This window comes from Theropithecus gelada, chromosome 9 (assembly GCF_003255815.1).
Source record: "Theropithecus gelada isolate Dixy chromosome 9, Tgel_1.0, whole genome shotgun sequence".
NCBI lineage: Eukaryota > Metazoa > Chordata > Mammalia > Primates > Cercopithecidae > Theropithecus > Theropithecus gelada.
The window spans coordinates 46,111,202-46,130,291 of record NC_037677.1 but is presented as its reverse complement, the minus strand read 5'-3'; the positions used below and the strand labels follow the sequence as shown (position 1 = coordinate 46,130,291).

The following is a 19,090-nucleotide window of genomic DNA, read 5'->3' as shown; positions in this document are numbered from 1 at the left end:
CACTGCAGCCGGCCTGTAACCCTTTCACATGGGGGGCTGGGTGGGGTCAAAGAGGAGCAAAAGCCTCTTTTCCGGGAAGTCCTAGGGAGTCTCATGGTGTGTCTCTGACCCTGATAGGATAATCTGCAAACACTCCAGCCAATCACTGTGGCTGGGGGAACGCAATGTCCTGAATGTCCTGATTGGCTTAGGACCCTGGGATGGAAGTGGCGCAGACAGCACAAGGAGAGAGTCAGGTTGGCATGAACCCCAGAAGGGTCTAGATCCGGGCACTAGGAGGAGGTACTGGGGAAGGACTGTATAAATACCTTCCCACGTCATGAAAAACTTTTCATGAACTTCATTTTTTGTTTTTGTTTTTGAGATAACATCTCACTCTGTCACCCAGGCTGGAGTGCAGTGGCGTGATCATGGCTCACTGTAGCCTCGATCTCTCTGGTCCCAGGTGATCCTTCCACCTCAGCCTCCTGAGTAGCTGGGACCACAGGCATGAGCCACCACGCCAGCCTAATTTTTATATTTTTTGTAGAGACGGGGTTCCGTCATGTTGTTCAGTTTGGTCTCAAACTCCTGGACTCAAGTGATCTGCCAGCATCCACTACACAAAGTGCTGGGATTACAGGCGTGAGCCACTGTGTCCAGCCCATGAACTTCATTTTTAATGACTAAACATTTTCCAATTGTATGGACATATCTTAATTTATTCAAATATTTTCCGATGGTAGGACAATCAAGACTACTAAGATAATGTTGCAAGACACATTATCTTACATTGTTATAGTGTATATTTTGTATTATTTTATAGGACAGGTCACTGGAAGTGGAATATCTAGGTCAAGGAACACGTAACATTTGCAAAGCTCTTGGTAAGCATTGCTAAGCGGCTTTCCAGAAATGCTTTTTAAATATTCACTCTCAGCTGAGCCTAAGAACTCATCTTACCACACTGTTACCAATACTTCTTTCTAATCCTTGGCAAATTAATGAACAGCAGCAACAAAAATGCTAGTTTGCATTGCTACGTAGGCTGGACTATATTTTCCCCTACTTTTTCAGGAGACAAACCACAGGATCTGGGCTTCAGGCTCCAAGGAGTTATAGCAGTGGCCAGGTCTCACCGGTGCTGGTCCAGGGCCATACTCAAGAATCACATTTGTTACTGTGCTGTAAGTCTAGGGAGAGGGCCAGAGGGCACCACAGATTCCTGGGTGTTCCACAGGAATATGGCCCAGGATAAGCATGTAATAACTAGTCATTAGTATTGCTCCTGTCAGTATATGATCTTTCTGTGACTGTTTCTCTCTCCCTCACCCCTGGGACAGCTCTGCCCTTCCTTTCCGTGGAGCTGTAGAGTGAGCTGTGCTCTTCCACCAGGACTACTTCATGTCCCTCCCCACTGTCCTCCACCAGGGTCAGTTCTGACTGCCCTTTAGTACCTGCCTAGGAATCCCACACCACACAACCTCTGTGTTCTAAGAAACAGTTGGATTCATCTAACAACCACTAAAGGGCCCCAGGGCTGCTCCTCTGTGGTCAGCAATTTGACAGCCCAGCGAGTCTGCCTGGCCTTCACAGCCAGCCAAGGCTCCTCCGGGGCAGGCCTCCCATGCTTGTCTCTGCATATGTCTTTGAACACCTCGGCGTGCTCTGTGGTGGGTGCTGGTCAGGTGCCGGTTCTACCACCTCGGCCCTGTCCTCCTGTCTCTTCTCAATACCCAGACAGTTTCACATGACTGTGCTGTTGTTATTTTTAACCAAAACCTCCATAGGGTCACAAATCTCAGGACTTTTGGATTACAGAAATCATGGCATCACTGCAATTGCTATGGAAGAAGCACAATTCAATGAACAAGAGAAGTAAATTTGACTCATCCATTTATTTCAAGCATCCTTGAAGCCCATTCCTCCAAAAAGGTGACATTGACTTCAGCGTTCCTTCATGGAGGGAGAAAGGATTCACCTGAGTTTCTGTTATACCATGACTCCAGAGCATCAGGGACCCCTTCCCTTCCAGGAGACATCACTAAAAATCCTGTTCTCAAAGCGTGGCCCTGGAGCCAGCAGTAGCAGTGCCTGGGAACTGGATGGAAATAAAGCCTCAACCTGAATCAGAGACAATGCTAGGGGGCCCAACTATGTCAAGTTCTCCAGGCAACTCTGATAGGCATTTTGCACAGTGGTTTTGACAAAGGAGGGAACTCATAAGACCCTTCCAAGAGAAAACACATGAATACATTGCCTAGCATGGTATTTGGCACATAGTAAATGCTATGTAATTGGATAAACATGTATCTTCTACATCCAACCCACCTATCCCCAATTCATACAAACAAGCCTGCTGGGAGATGCTGAATGAGTGTGGCTTGGGGTTGGGCTGAGCGTGAGTGAGGCGGACTGGAGGCAGGGTAGATAGAGGATGCATGGACATCACTATCTCAGGGAGCAGAGAGAAGGGGAATGGAAATCCCAGAAGCGCCTGTTAAGGATCTTATGTTTCCAGGTTTTGGTAAAGGGAAATAGTTTTGAACTCTAATGTCAGTGTTTTAGCGCACAAGTCATAGCCAGAGCTGGCCAGCTGGCCTGCCTTCCTGGTTTCTCACTGAAACTACCTTTTAGCCCTCCCTGGCATGTGCTGCTGCAGGCGCTCTTTGTGATGTCCTTATTCCACTAGCCAAGCCCAGCTCTTTCGTCCTGCTTGGTCTCAAAGTCAGCCTCTCTGTGGAGTCATCTCCATTCCTCCTCCTCCTGCAGAGTCTCCTCTTCTCACCCTCCCCTGCCCACCTCAGACATCCATAAGTTCCTCAGGCACAGTTTTGTCTCCATCCTGGCCACAGAAAAAGCATGAGTTATAAGCTTCTGCTCTGATGACATTTTATGAAGTCATAGAGAGGCACCTATTGGGACACCCCAGGCCAAACACCCGGTAGTACCAGGACTCAAGTCTCCCCATTTCTCAAGTATAAAGGTTGTATCGGAAGCCTTCTGAAGTTTCCTCAAGTTTCTAGCTGTCAGTGGTACTGTTTATGTTTGTCACGTGAACTAATCTATCAGAGGCCCTGCCCTTCTAGAGGATGTGTAAGTTCAGAGATGGGGCCCAGCTGCAGGCCACCACCCTGCTCCATCCAGAATGAAACAGGCCCAGTTGAGTGACATCAGCAAACCTTGTCTAGACTGTATGATGGGCTCTTATGACAACGTAATGTTGACATTTTTTGTTTTAAGGGAAAAACAAGTTATTTCATAAACACATTTCTTTTTAACCTCACTTTACTGTGTCCCAACCTCAGTGTTGTTGGGACAACCCTAGTAAACTGGGGATCACTGGCCAGGAAGTTCAGGGTCAGTGCCAGTCATGTAGGCCTTGAATCAGGCCGCCTTGAGCATCAAACTTAATGTTCTCTGTGGTCTTGGCAAGACATCAGTAGACATGTTACTTATACTTTCTGAGCTTGTTTTTCTGCAGCTCCAATTGGGCAGTAAGTTGCAAGGTTATTGTGAGGCTAAGTAAGATCCTATAACTTCTTCTATACATGGGAGGGGTCACTAATGATACCAGTTTCTCCTACCATAGAGTTGGGATATGTCATGTCTCCACTTGGGACCTGCCCTATTTCACATTCCAAGGTCTTCAGCGCATGCCTAGGAAAGATGGCAACTACTGAGCACCTTCCATCCAGGCACAGCCCTGGAGCCCATGCCTACGGCTGGACCCAGGGGAGTGTCCCAGCCTGCCCTCCCCAACCCCAGCAAGCCAGACATGAGGACTCAGAGGCATTGCAGGTATTTGGGGGGAATCCAGAAGGTCTCCCAGAAACTGCAAGTGCTAGAAAGAGTAAGATAAAATTACTATGGGACAGCCCATGTTTAGCAAAAATAGAAAGGGGGCAGTTGAATGAGAAGAAAATGAGGGATGGAATATTTGGAAGGAAGGGACTTGGAGTTTTATCAAGCCCCAATATTTTACTTATTTTGCTATTAACTTATATCTTGTCATGTTCCAAAAAGAATTAGACATTGCAAACCAAGCACTAAGTGCAGGCCAGTTTGCGCCAGCCCAGCAACCTACAGCAGCTTGAGGGGAACAATTTGGTCCCATGTCCAATTCCTGTGGGAGTAACAGAATAAGGTGGTGAGTGTGGAGGACCATCCCAGCCCTCCCCTGACCTCTGTCAGCCGTCAGGGCCATGTGCCCAGCAGGCGGGGGTCCCCACGGCAGCTGCTCAGGCACGTGTCCCAGAGCCACTTGAAGCACCTCATAGGAGATGCTGAGCAGAAGCTGCAGGACTCCACTCTGGCACCCTCACATCCCCCCACCTATCAGTTCTGGCTAATCATTCTCCAGTTTCAGTGACTTGGCCTCCAGGAGTTGCCACTCTTTGGATGCTACCTAGGCTCCTGGAATCACTGTGGCTGCCTGTGCAGAAGGCCAGGGAACTGGAACTTTACATCTCCCTTCCCAGGGCGGCCGGAAGCCAAGAGGCCCTGAACACCCAGCTGCCTTGCTCGAGGCCACACTGCCCTGAGGAGTAAGTAAGCTCCAAAGCTCCCCACAGGATTGCTCCTAGCCTGCTTTTCTGCTTCACCCCACCCTTGCCCACGTCTCCTGGGAGCACTTCCCCCATACGTCCCTCGCACAGGAATCCTGGTGTCCAGAGTCCAGCTTAAGGCCCACGACAGACACCAGGGCTGCTTCTTTCCTTGGACATCCCCTCTTAGAAAACCACTGTGGCTTTGCAGCCTCCTCTAAGACTGGGGCCCGTGTCATCTGTAGGTCCCAACTGATGGGACTGCTATATATACACCTGTCTCAAATTGGACCCAGATTCTCTTTTAGAAATGCTGGTTAAGCAGCTTCAGGCACTCCATCGTAAGGCAATATAAATGAAGGGCATAAGGTCACAATTCGGGGTGGCTATTTGGGAACAGGGCTGCTGGGTGACCCTTCTACACACAAGCTAAGGAGAAGCAGGTGCAGAAGACCACATGGCCCATCCACTTCCTCATGAGTCCTTGGACCTCAGGAGAGACCCCTACTTATATTGAATCTCTTGCTCCATGAATTATCAGCAGTAAAAGATCTCTGACCAGGCAACCATAGATGCTCCTTTAAACATCCCAGGTACCTCCCAATCAATCAATGTCCCTGAGGCTAGGGGACGAGGGGAAACCCCGAGAGGCCACTGTCTCTGTCTGGGGCCATGTCCATTCTCGACATCAGCCTAGGTTGGGTTTGCAGGAACCAGTGGTGGGACAGGCCCCTGGAAGGCATGGGAAAGTCTGGGTTTCTGGAGCCTGGACGGACACCAGAGAGTATGCAGATGGCCTAGGGGACTCCAGCGACCCTAAAAGAGGGTGAGTCCCCAGCAACCACCAGACGGTGTACTTACAGATGGGGAGTCAGTGAGATTTTGAAATGGGTGACATTAAGTTTTTCAAGATACCACTGTACCTTTAATTTATTAGCTCCATAAAAACACATAACATACACAATCTACAGTATAGAAAGTATAATTTACAAAAATATAAAATCTTGGTTATTTTTTAGTATTCCCACGTTACTATATGTGTTATTTCAATATGCATGTTTAAACAACCCACACTCAGCGTGACTATCTCTCTGGGGAATGGTGTCAACGCCCTCCTTTTTTGTTGTTTTAAAATAAAATATATATATTAAGAAAAAGAAACCAACATTGGTTACATGTGCATACCGTATGAATAAAAGCTCTGCAGTGAAATTTGAAAGGAAACACCCATTTACACCACGATTATCCTGTCTTCCAAAATGACTATGTGGCCCAAAGTGTTCTGAACTGAGCATTTAAACAGAGTTCTTTCCGTGGGCAGGGAGGGAGCGCTCTAAGCTTTGCATAGTCTTCTTGCTCAGTCATGAGATGATGATCACATCAGCCAATGTTGTGGACACGTTTTCTTTTCAAGCCTTCAGAACAGTGGGTATGAATGATGGGCCACTTTCAGGCCAGGGCTAATTCCCAGATTCCTTCAGGGACTCAGACTGGCATTTAAGGGGCTAGTCACTAGCAATGAAAGACCCCCAAATGATGCACTGGCGGACAGCTCTCTCTGGGCCCCAGTAATGTTGCCCATGAGCTCTGCTCTGTGTCTGCAGCTGCACCACAAGTTAAGTCCTGGCTGCAGAAGGCTCCGAGAAGGCGGCTCTGCTGGGCGTAGCTTCTTTCCATCCTGGAGTAGTCTCACCGGCAGGCACAGGTGTCCACGGACATGTTTGGGTACACCTTCAGAACCACATTCCGGTTCTCATCCAGGAAGAGGACCCCGAGGGAGTTCATCTTATCGGGAACACAGCAGGGCTCTGGGATGCCAGGGACTATGCCCACAGCCCTGACAATGCTCTGGATGGTGGCATGGTTGGATGGACGAACGATCTACAAGGCAGGAAAGGAGTAGGGTTACCTCAGCTCTGCCCTTACCCATCCACCCACCCATGCTGTCCTCACAGTCCCAGGCCATACTGCTCTGCTGTTGTTCCCCGGCTGAGGCCACAGAAGAGGCATCCACCTAGAGGAATGGATGAGATCCCAAGGCGGGGTACACGATTCCTCTAAAATCAGATGTATGCTGAGTGCCAGGCTGAGGTCTCCAAGAGGCCCCAGGCCTTCCTGCCCATTGGCTTCCCTGAGGCATGCTGTGTCCCCAACACGGCAGGACCACATGGGGGCGCCTGAGTGTCACACATCCCCGCAGAGCACCAGGAAGCAGGCAGAAGCTGCCTAGAGGGAAAACACAGCGAGATGCCAGCACGGCCCTGATCTTGCAGTCTGAGGAGGGCAAGCATGCTTCCCATGAGGTCGTGCTCTTGTCACTGAAGGGAAAGCCTGGCATGTGCGTGGCAGTGTGACAGGCTGGACACTCACATTTCCTAGGGGCTGCTCTCCCCTGCATCACCCCTTTTTTTGTCAGCTTAGCAATTTTATGGGGTGAGTATTCCCTGGACTTTACTGGGAAGACACCGAGGCTTAAAATGACTGAGTACCTTGATCAAGGCCCCCAGTTAGAAAGTGAGCTGGCTTGGAAAACTGTGCCCACCTCTGACAAGATGAACCAACCAGGTCATCCACTTCAGTGCATCACCAGCCAAACAGAGATTTTTATATGTAGTGCAGTTGAGGAGGAAGCCCTCCTGTGTCGGGGTAGTGGGAGGGGAGCAGGGTAGGGACACCTGCATTTGCAACGTTCTGGCTGGTGTCCTGGAAGGTGGGGAGGCAGCAAGCCAGGTGATAAGCTAAGCACATGGCTGACCAGCTGCAAGCCTTCAGGGTTCCAGGCTTGCATCTGCCTGGGCCTTTGCTAGACCCTTTAAGCAGGTTCTGTCTCTCTGTCAGGCACCTCCCTCCCTCTTGCACATGCACGGTTTTGAGGAGAAGCCACTTAATTCCCAAACACATTACTGCTGCCCCATGTCTGGGTCTGGACTTCCCCAGCTGACTGATTTATTTGGGTCTGGACTTCCCCAGCTGACTGATTTATTTAAGTTCAAATTGGATTTATGCACTGACTTTCTTTTTTTGGAGGGAAAGGCATGACGTGCCCTGGGCAGAGTCACTAATCAGGAAGAAACTATGTGCTGAGTGCCCAGGGCTGACATCACAGACAGCCAGGCTGCTGCAGGGCAGGCTGCAGGAACAGGGATGGACTCAGTCACAGCCCAGGCTGGAGCGAAGGTGAGAATTGGAAAGCCTTAGGTTGGTGCAACAGACAGAACAGCCCAGTGCTGTGTGTCCTGCAGACCCTGTGCATAGTGAAGGCCTATTCCCTGTGGATTCCTGCCCTGAGCTGCAAGGAGGAGGGAGTCCACAGTGGGAGAGCCGCTGAGGCTTGCACTGTGCTGGTCACAGATCACCACACCCTGGGGTCCAGGCTGGGAACAGAAATGAGAGCCTTGGTGAGGATGGAGCTTCTGGGACCTGCCCTGTGTACAGGAAGCAGCATCTACTCAACCTCTGCAGATAGCTGCTATGTGGAGATGCGTTTCTAAAGACATGGATTCTCCTGCTTTTCAAAAGAATGTTCTGATTTTAAAGTCCCAACTCAACCAAGTCAATACTTCAAAAAACACAGCCAAACTCACACATATGTGGGCGGCAACTACCCTACGGGCTGCCACTTGGTGACGTATGTCTACCTATTTCCTGCCTGGAATAGACAGGAGGTACTGTTATTCCCATTTCGCAGATGGGGAAACAGAAGTCCTGCAGGCTGAGGGGCTTGACGGTAGCGGCAGAGCTGAGCCTTAGAATCTGACAAAAGGCGGAAAAAACCCTACCTTAGGCATGGGGAACTCACATGCTCCCGCGCAGTAGTAGGCATCGAAAGATTTCGGTGAGATTATCCACTCATTCCAGCCGATGTCTGCGAAGTCCACCTTCAGGTACCTCCGGGAGCACACCCTCGGCTCGTCCCACTGCTTCCTCCGGGCCTTCTGCATCGTCTTCTCGTCGAAGTCCAGCACCTGCGAGGAGGCCATGAACACCTCCTGGCCCTTCTTCCTGCGGTCTTTGCGCCCTGGCCGGGGTTTCAGCGCCCGGAAGGGGCTGGGCCACAGCTGGTGCTTGTGGAAGTGCTGCGCGTGGGCGCGCGGCGGCCTCTCATCCAGCCCTGGCAGCTCGTTGTCCTGGAGGGGCCCGGTGGCCTGCGCGGCTCGGCGCACGCGGGGGTCCGCGGAGCTGTTGGGGGCTGCGTGGGTCTCGGGGTCTCCGGCAGGGAAGGGGTCGTATCTCTGCAGCGTCACCGCCACGCTATTGGGCTCCGAGATGGCCAGGTCGTTGGCGTACACTAGGATGTAGGGCGCATAGGGGCTGGGCCGGGGCACCCCCGGGTTCCTCTCCTCAGAATCCAGCTGGGCGGAGAGGAGCAGCTCGCCATCCCGGCGGGCCGCCTTGACGATGGGGGAGATGTCCTTGGCCTGCCACAGGCCGCGCGGCGGGGGCGACAGGGCCATGGCCCCGCGGAGTAGCCCCTGTGTGGCCGTGTTCTGCGAGAGGCTGCGGAAGAGCAGGTGCTGGCGTGCGGGCGGGCCCAGGGGCAGCGAGCGCCCTGAAGCGTTCTTGGCCCGCGGCTTGCATAGCACCTCGAGCGCTCGGGGCCACCGAGGAGGCTCTGAGTAGAAGTGGAAAGTGGCCATAAGGATCGTTTCCGAGTCCTGCATGGAAGTCAGGTTGAAGAAATACACGGCCTTCTGGTCGACCACTTCTGTGAGGGAAGGAGAGACCACAGGCTGTGAAGTTCTCGCTCGTGCTCCTGAGGATCTCCCACCCAGGGCTGGAGGAGCAACGCCCACAGATCCACACTTTCAGGACCGTCCTCCTCCCACACTTTGCCTCCCTCATTTCGTGTAATCCTCATATTAAACTGATGAGGGCGCCCTTTGCAATCCTCAGTGCACAGGTGAGGAATTAAGGTTGAGATTGTCAATATACCATAGCAAACAACAACAAAAAGAAGGAACAACAAAGAAACAGGAGCAGACAGGGAGGCACTCAGGCCTGCTGGACTCCAAAGCTCCTGTTCGCTCCCCTTGGCCTCTACTGTCTCTGCATGCACAAATGAACAAATGTCACTGACACCTTCATTAAGTGCTCAGGATGGCTTGGGTTGGGTCCAAGCCCTGCATCAAGGCAGCCCCTCCTGTATTTGCACAGCCCTCTATTTATGCAATCAGTTTTTAAATGCAATCATTAAATACACATCACATTAAACCCAAACATTCTTCCAAAAGAGATGAAATAAACACTCATGCTTTTTGAGCACCTCCTAAGGGAAACTGGGATCAAAAATACAGCCATTGAGGCATCTGCTCTTTGTTCTGCCTGAGGACTTTTAAGATTGTTTTAAAAAGAAAAGAGCAATATCAGGATTACACAAGGCAACTTGACTAAATCTCCAAGGTCCAGGTGAAGACCGGGAGGTCTCAACCATTACATCTGCAACTTGGTTCAAGAATGCTGCAGCTCAGCCTTTCCTGGGGCTGCCGGCCACTCCTTCCTATTTGTCTAGCGGAACCAGGTGTTCCCCAGGGCACCAGAGCAGCATAGCCGCGTCAGCAGTCCCAGGAAGCTGCCCAACCTTGGCAGCAGCATGAGTATCGTGTCAGGTTTGAATTGTCTAAACATTATTATATACCAGTGAGCGTTCTCAAATGGCCAAGTCGGATATAGGCTTCTGAAGAGTGGCGAGTCTTTCCTGGTGCCTCCCTAGGATGCTGCACACTAACAGGACACCAGAGAGGTCCGGCCGGCTTTCTCCTTCCCGCTGCTTCATTTCCTGACAACCAAGTGTCCTTCTGCTGGGGAATATCTGGAGAGGAGCAGAGCTCCCAAGCCCGGGAAGTGTGTGTGTGGGACACTGGGCTCTCCAGGGGCATGGATCAGGGACACACCTTTCTGACCCCTGTACCTACAGGATCTGCAGGGATTTTTTTTTTTTTTTTTTTTTTTTTTAGCAGAAATATTCCGCTTTCTCTTCTTTGTTTCTGTTGGGAAGAAGGCATAATTCAACTGGGATTGTTCACATACTCTTAAGGGACTATGAGCGGGAAGAAACAGAAGCACATCTATGGAGGGCCTGATAAATAAATGCCAGTAAAGGCTCAGGTGACACTGAAGCCATTACCTTATTTAATCCTCACAATAAACCTGCCAGGACAGTGTCGCAGCCCCTCAACATGCTCCACACACAAGCAGCAGCCCAGGGTCTATATGCACATTTGAACCTCGCTTCCCCAAGCATGTAGCCTTGACTGCATGACAATGACTTCCACATTTTAATCAGCACTCCAGGGGGCTCTGGCCATCAGGGAAGTTTGGGAAGTCAGTGGCAGCTGACAGCTCACTCTGGTGCTAGTGGCTGTGTATCTGCAGCATCTGGGGTTGACCTATGGATGGGGTGAAAGTTCACCAATAATGCTGCAACCCCACCCCCAAGCTAGAAAATGCCCTAGGAACCAAGCTCCCAGGACTCAGTGGGGCCACGCCCTGAACCTTGCTTTCCCCATCTGCCTCACAGGGACAACAGCCTCTATCTCACATAGAGGATTGTCTGGAAGATCACAGAAACAGCCTAGTGAAGTGCCAGGCACAAAGGAGGTGCCCCCAAATGTGCTTTCTGCCACTTGAGTCTGAAGGACCAAGGCTGGCAGAGCAAGCTCCCCTCCATCAACTGGGGTACCTTGCATTCACTGATCCAAATATCCGAGCTGCAACCCAGCCAACACAGCACCTTGCTTTTCTTTGATCTAGTTCAAGTCTCAACTCCTCCATTGCTCTGCTAGCAGCTTCACAGTGGGGAGGAACCTTTAAGGTTGTGCAAAAGGGTATAAGCCCTACCTCCATGTGACTTGAATGCCTCCTGCCACAGGGAGCTCACCTCTCACTGAGCAGTCTGCTCCATGAAGACTCTCCCTGCTGGGGACTGCTGGGGACAAGACAGGTCACCCCCAGCACCAGTGCATGAGGGGCCACAGGCTGGTCCTCTCTCTGGATGTGCCTGCATGTACCCAGTGCAGGGGGCTCCAGGCTGTGGCTCAGAGAAGGGACCTCAACCTGAAATCTCTGTTTAGCCGAGCCCAGGCCGTGCCAAAGAAGCTCCGAAGACAAAGTCGTTATTTCCTCTGATGTGTGCTGGTGCCCTGTGATTCATGTCTTTTCTCTCTCTTTCTTCTCTGCCTTCCTCCCATCTCTGTTTCCTTCCCCTCTTTCCCCTTTTCTATCCACCCTCTTTTCCTTTCTTTCTTCCTCTTCTTCTCTTTGTTTTCCTAATAAACATTTGCAAAACTCCTGCTCTGGGCTAAGTTGGGCTGACCAGGGTCATAACAAAGTTGCGCATGAGGAATTCAGCCTAGAGGGGAGACAGACTGGTAATGACAAAGACGCCCATCTTCAGTGTCTCCTCATGTCACAGTTTTATAGAGCACTGTCCAATCAAGGCCCCTGGTGTGCTGGGTGCATTCCATCACAGGTCACCCCCAAGCTCGGAGCCCTCCATTGCCCTCAAATAAAAACCCTTTACCAAAGCCTTACTTGATCTGGCCTGCCTACCTCTGCAACTTTATCTCCTATCCCCAGCCCAATCCCTCCCTTCTGCCCCTGTCACACTGGCCTTCTTGTCCTTCCAACATGTGGCTTTCATCTCAGGACTGTGCCTCACGCTTCCTTCCACCTTCATGGCTCCCCATCCACCAGTACCACTCAACCTCTTCAGGTATCTGCTTAAATGGAACCTCCCGCAATGGGTCCCCTGGGCTCCCGTGGCTGGACAACAACCCCATCACTCTGTCTGCCCCTGCTTCACTGGCCTTCAGAGCACTTCCTGGCATCCTGCTGTGTACTGATTTATTGCTCTTATCTTCCTAAAACATAAACTCTAACAGGACAGGGACACTGCCAGTTTTATTCACTACTGCACCACTAGACCTCAGCATAAGGCTTAGGTGACAGTTGGAGCTCAGAGATGCCTGTTGAATGAGATTGTCTGTGCAAATCCTGCCCAAGTGGGGACAAGAGAAAAGTGTGTTAACTTCAGTTAACACTGGGGGTTCCTGGCATGCTGCCCTACAGTGCAGTAACCACAGTCTTAAGAAATCAAGAAATCCTCATTCTTTACAAAGATGCAGCTGATGATGCAAATCCAAATGGAGACAGCGGGTAGCCAGGTCTTTAGCCAGACTTCCCCTTGAGCCTCATTGTTCTCATCTTTAAATTGGAACAAAATTGTTTATTAATTATGACATTCTGAGCTCCAAGTGTATGTGCTTGGCCCTATGTGGAGTGCTCTGCATGCTTGATTCATCATTTTCACCATGAGGAGAGTAGGGAGGGGTCATTGATTCTGTGGACAAAGAGCTGAAGCTTCAGAGAGGGTATGTAATTTGCCTAAAGTCACACAGCTGGCCAGGGGTGGAGTCAGGGCTTGTACCCAGCTCTGTGTGACCCCAAGCTCATGCCTTTTGCTCCTCCATGTGTTCTGGATATGTTCATGATCTGCCTAAGCGCTAATGGACAAAGATCACGTGCTGTGAACTGCAGCATGTTTTGCAAACAGAGGTCATTATTTTGGTAGTTTTGAGTTCTGGCTCCCTAAGAAGGGAAAGACCGACTTTATTTAGACAAGCTGATCTCTCAGTGGCTCTTGGGAATTCTCAGAAGTGTGACCAGGTCCACTTTGCTGGGCACTCAGCCTCCTTCCTGAGGGCAGTGGGGATGGTACTGGGGGAAGGGACCTTCTCACCCAAAGGTCTGTCCAGCCCCACTGCTGGTCAACTCTCAGGCCAAGAGCAGCCCCTCAGATGCTCTGCCCTATATAAAATGATTCCAAGACACTTTGGACATCTGTCCCTTCACCCATTGCCCCTCAAACAGCCACCAGGGCAATCAGTGAGAACGCTGGGCTTCGATGCCCGCACCAACAGAAGCTGGAGGAAGGGGCGGTGGGCCAGACGGTGCTGCAGAGAAGAGCAGGGAACTAACACGGATTTAGTATTTAGTGCCCGTTTCCATGCAGGCTATAGGGTTGAGGAGAGAGTATTTGCACCTCTCTCTGGAGAGAGTATTTGCACCTCCAAAAGTTATTGTGAGATCATCTCTGCAGAGCGCACTAACAGCACTGTGCCTGGCACCCAGCAGGGGCTCAGAACAGTTGTGGCCTCAGGAGCTACTGCCACCCTCAGGGCACCACATCCTTGCTCCCTGACCTCCTGCCCAGTGGGAGGCCTCACTTCCCTTCCAGCCCCTCCAGCAGGAACCTGAGAACTCTTTCGCCTCTCCCCCTTCTGCTTTTAACCAATCTCCAGGCCCTGTTTGCTCTGCTTCCTGTTTCTACACAACCATCCTGAACACAGCATCTTTCCACCCTGCGTTCAGGGCTCCAGCTCAACCACAACAGTGGTCCCAGAACTTTGTTGCCTCTTGCATCACACTCATGCCTCAAAAGCAAATTGTCTATTAAAGGTGAAAGGTTAAGATCCTTACTATGTAAAGAACCTTTGCATATCAGTAGGAGAAAGGAAGGACTCCCATACAAGGAGGCAGTTTCCACAGGAAAAATTGCAAATGACCAGCAGGCATGGGGAAAAGCTCAAGATGACCAGTAATGAAAAAAAGTAATTTCAAATGGAAATACCTGCAAGTTTTACCTGCATGCTGACAATATAATACATAAAAGATACATCCACATATATCTCACATATATATATCTCACATATATATCTCAAATATATTCATACATCCATATATATCTTACATACAAGGGCAAAACAATGGAGATATAGATAGATAGTGGAGAGATAGATAGATAGACAGACAGACATGGCTGGAATGATTCTACCAAAATATCATACTAACAATTCTGGTTATATCTGGCTGTGATTAGGGATGACTTATGTTCTTTACTGTGATCTTCTATAATTTCCAGGTTTTCCCCAATAAGCATGCATTTATTTATAATCTCTCACTTTTTCTCTTTTATCTCTCTTTTCCCCTGCAGTCCCTTTTCTTCCTCCCTCTCTCTCCCTCTCTCTTTTCTCTCTCCCCTCTCTTCTTCTCTCTCTCCCTGGCTCCTTCCTTCTCTCCCTCATGCATGCACATTGTATATTGCCCCATTGCCTATGGAGGAACAAATTCATAATACTCATGGCTCTCCACAGCCTGCTTGCAACCTATTTGTCTGCCTCCATCTCCTGCCTTTCTCTCCTTGCGTTATCATTAAAACCAAACTCCTGGCAGTCTCTGAACGCAGTGGACAGCTTCACTTCTGTACCTGGCTAAGCCCCACCTGCCCTTCAAAGTGGCTGGGGCCTGGCTTGCTCTGGGAAGGCTTTCCTGGCCCCACCCAGAGGCCCTGTCCCTGCCAGGTCAGTGCGCCCTTGGGCTCCTGCAGCACCCCTGCCTTCCTTCCTGTATGGCACTCCCCAGACCCGCTGCCCTATTCTGCTGCTTACTTTGATCTGCCCTGCTAGTTTACGAGCTTTTCTGGGCATCTTTGGTGTTCCCTGAGCTTATAGCATCTGCCACCAAACCAAGTGTTTAGGAAATACTTAGGTAACTGAAATAAACTTGAATTTTGGCATTTTTGACAGGTGAGTATGTAGTATTATTCTCATTTTAGAGTTGAAGAAAACCAACTCAGTATCACATTGTTAGGTGACAAAGCTTACATTTAAACACAGGGCATTCAGTGGGAATTAGGGGTGGTCTAACCTTAACCCTTAGGGTCAGGCTCATAGGCTTTCTCCACCGATGCAGATTTAATGAGGAACAAAATGCACTTCAGGGAGCAATGAGGGAGGGAATGAAGGGGTGGCTGGTGTAATAACAGCAAGAGTTAATACACCATTGACACTTACATGTGTCAGGAATGGTGTAAGCGCTTGACATATCTCAGTTTCCATTAAAAAATATATATATAAGGAGGGGAGCATTATTAGCTCCATTTTAGAAGTGAAAAAACTGAGTCATGGACAAGTTCAGTCCTTTGCCCACATCGCAGAATTGGGATTTGGACCCCAGCAGGCCAGCTCACAGCCAGCACTTGGCAGCTGAGCTACGCTGTCCGGTGCCAGGGGAGGTATAGTTACGTACCACAGGCTGTGGGGATGGAGGCATTTGTTGTTCAGGAAGAGGTGCTGCCCCACTGAGGCAGCAGAGACCCACCACTGGGGAGCAGGCTGAGACTGGCATGTTCTCAGACCAGAGCTGAAGCCTCCCACATGGGTGGCATCATCCATGAGAGAAGGGTCCCTGCCCAAACTCATACCTCCTCAGACAGGTCACTGGATCAGGAAGCAGGTGCATCTGAGGGCAGGCAAGGGGCTCGGCATGAAACACTTAGATGAATCAAGGGAGGGGAGGATCAAGCAACCTGCCTGGGCCTCCACTGTATGCAAGGCATAAAACCTACTTAACCCATTTAATCCTCACTTCTTCACTTCACTTTACAGGAAACTGATGCTCAGAGAGGTAAACTAACCTGTGCCACAGCACACAGCTGGTAGCTGGTACAGCTGGGATTCACACCCAAATGTGCCTCAGGCTTCCAAAGAAGAGGGATTTGTCAGACACTCCAGACTACCAGAATCCTGATTTCCCAGGCTTGTCTGCTTCACCCTACCCCTCCCAGACCCTGGTCATAGCTCTGATGGAGATGACAGGGTGTGGGGAGTGATGGTGAGAATAGCAATGGCTTGGCAGATGGGAGGTGCCAACCTCTGCCACTGTGAACAACCCCTGAGTCTCAGTTTCCTTATCTGTAACGTGGGAATGCTGGATTTGAGACACTGTCTTCAGGTCCTTTTTGAGATTAATATCCTGAACTCCACTGCTACTTGTACTACCCCCTTTCTGTGAAAACAGAATGACACAGCGGGCATCTCCATGCCTGGCTGCAGCAAGTGGGTGGGTTGAGTGGGCAGGTTCACTCGTGTTGCAGCAGTGACCCTGCTGGCCTTGCTTCCTCAACTACAAGGCTTCAAGGATTGAGTTAATAGAGAAGCAAGGTCAAGTTTAAACCCACAGGAATACACATAATACTTAGCACGATTCTTTGTGCTCCCAGGGGAATCCCATACATCAACAGTTAATCTGACCTGTGCTGGGCTCTGAGCTTATACATATGACCTCATTTCATCTTTCCTTCAACCCCACAGGAGAGATACTGGCAAGCCTTGTCTGTTTTATCGATGAATACACTCCAGTCCATATAGCTTTAGTGATTTACCCAAGGTCATATTCATGCCAGATGATTCTTAAGTGGCTAAATTTAATAATGTTCCTCCAGAAATGGACCCCACATAGTGCAAGAAAGTTATGAGTGAGGATGGAGTTAGATCCAATTGGCCCGAAGCCCAGGGCCACTGACCTGGTGAGTCGGCTAAGTAGAGGAGGAGGGCATGGGGCCTCTTTGTGGCAGGTGCTCCCCAGTCCATGGTTATGAGAGATCATGGATGTTACCTTGAGTCACACAGCCAGTGACAGATCTGACCTCAGGTTGTCTAGCCCCACAGCTGGGCTTGTTTCCCTCTCTCTCAGGAGGGGAGCCTGTAGACTGCAGATTTTTCTCCTGTTAAATGGCCTCATCCTCTACAGAGCTCCAGGAGACCCCCATCCACATTTTCTGGAACATTATTCTGCAACCAGGAGTAATCACCATGACAACCAGGGTCTTCTCACCACCTCTGCGGCCCCTCTCTACCCAGGGCCTGCAAAGGTTGGCAGGTTGCTGAGGCAGGAGCCTGGAAGCGCTCTCAGAGCAGGGCAGCACGGGCCTCTGCAAGTGCCCTCTGCCCAGCTCCAGCCAAGGGGCTGAGGAAGTGGAAAGGTGGGACAAAGGCCGGAGACAGGCAGAGTGTTCCCACTGCCTAAGTCCCTGGGCTCTTCCTTAAACCCCTGTGGTCTGAACGCTTCATGCCAGTGCGTGGGAGTCCTCAATCCCCGGCAGCCAAGGCCCTTCTCAGTCCACTCTGCTTCCCTGGACACAGGAACCAAGGCCGCTACCAGCTAGTGGCTCCTGCTTCCTAACAGGGCCCAGTGCCTGGAACTTCTGTCAGGGCTGCCTATGTTCACCGGCTGTGCCCTCCTCATTTGTAAAGTGCCCACATAATTGACCCTATCACAGGGATACTCCCCTGGCCCATGTCTCCTCTTCCACTCTGTGCTTAGAGCCTTGTATATGGGGTAGTCGGTGTCCAGCAATGTGGGAGCAACCCAGGGGCAGGACCTCTGTGCCACCCTGTGCCACTCTTGGTGCCCCACTGGAGGTTCAGGGCCTGGCATGGAGAGATCAGTGACTTATTAGTGAAAGAATGAATGAACCACCCACCCGTTGGCTAGAAGAGGAAAAGTAGAGGTGCACGGGTGAGGAGACAGAAAAGTGAGGAAGGTGGAGAATTAGGAGAAGGGGTCCTGGGGCACCCTGTACTTACCCAACCTGGCCCTGAAGCTGCGGACCGTGTTGCCCCCTCCCGGCCGCGCGCCCCGCCGGCTGTACTTCTCATAGAGCCTGTGCATGTGGACAGCGACCATGTCCTGGGCGCCGGGGCCCAGCGTGGTGGCCGCGTCCCCAGGGGCCCGCTGGGGATCCCTGTCCCCCTGCAGGCCGTCGGTGGCCGCGGGCAATGCGGACCAGGCGGGAGCCCTGTGGCTGCCGGCCGCGTCCCGGAGCAGCAGCAGAAACAGCGGCAGCAGCGGCAGCAGTTGGGGTCCGGGGCCCTGGCTGGTCCGAGTGGGGACACGAGCCATGGCGTGGTGAGGGCACCAAAGGGCCAAAGTCCAGGAGGAGGAAGGCGAGCGCGGGCGCACCGGAGGTTGCGGACTGACCTCGCGGCAGTAGGGCGCGCGGGGAGAGCCCTGGCAGCAGGGCGCTGGATACCGGGTTCCGCGCGGGGCGAGGGGCTTAGCGGAGCAGGCAGCCGGGCGCGTGGTCCGTGGGTACCGGCGGCCCGAGCCCCGGACAGCGGTCACGGCCGTCAGGAGCAGCGCAGAGCCAAACCGAGCCCGAGTCGGCGCGCTGCCTCGGCGGACTCGCGCCGCGAAAGTTTGCAGCCCACTGCGCACCCGGCCCGGCGGGTTCGAGGGGCGGGACGGGGCGGGGCGGCCGGCGGCGCCCTCGAGGGGACCCGGCTGCGCGCCCCGGACCTCTGGGGCTGCCGCAGACCCTGCCGTCCCCTGCCCGGCTGCGGTGTGCGTGCGCCCGTGTGTGGCAGCGTGCGCGCGCCGGGGTGTGCGCCCGCGAGTGTGGGGGGCGTGGGCGTGGGCGAGCGCGCTCCCCGCTCCCCTGCCGAGAGCCCGAGACCCAGCCCCGCAGCCGGCTCCTGTGTGTCGGCGCCGCAGCCTGGCCTGGCTGCGAGGGGGGCTGGGCGGCAGTTGGAGGGGGGCCTGGCTGCTGGGTTGCCCCTGCAATGGCATGCGATGGCTATGTGATTGCAAGATGACAGCTCCCCTGTGAGGACCAGAGAGGGGATACATGTGCGCCCAGTTGCCTCGGAGTCAGCATATGTCCAAAATGTGAGAGTGTAAGGAACAGATATCCTCTCTGGACTGACTCCGTAAAGAAAAGCCCTCAC

The 19,090-nt window shown here is 51.9% G+C and overlaps 1 protein-coding gene across 2 annotated transcripts; it reads right to left on the bottom strand.

Moving 5' to 3' along the window:
• Window positions 1–5,422: 5,422 nt before the first annotated feature.
• GDF10 (growth differentiation factor 10) lies at window positions 5,423–18,757 on the bottom strand. Of its 2 annotated transcripts, none has more exons than XM_025397121.1 (3): window positions 17,951–18,757; window positions 8,306–9,231; window positions 5,423–6,407 (listed from the first exon to the last, which is right to left on the bottom strand). In XM_025397121.1, exons 1-3 carry the CDS (start codon window positions 18,264–18,266, stop codon window positions 6,216–6,218), a joined length of 1,434 nt encoding a protein of 477 aa, XP_025252906.1. In that variant the 5' UTR covers window positions 18,267–18,757; the 3' UTR covers window positions 5,423–6,215. The 2 variants fall into 2 exon arrangements, with proteins under 2 accessions (XP_025252906.1, XP_025252907.1); XM_025397122.1 differs by having other exon boundaries at window positions 8,306–9,228.
• Window positions 18,758–19,090: the final 333 nt, after the last annotated feature.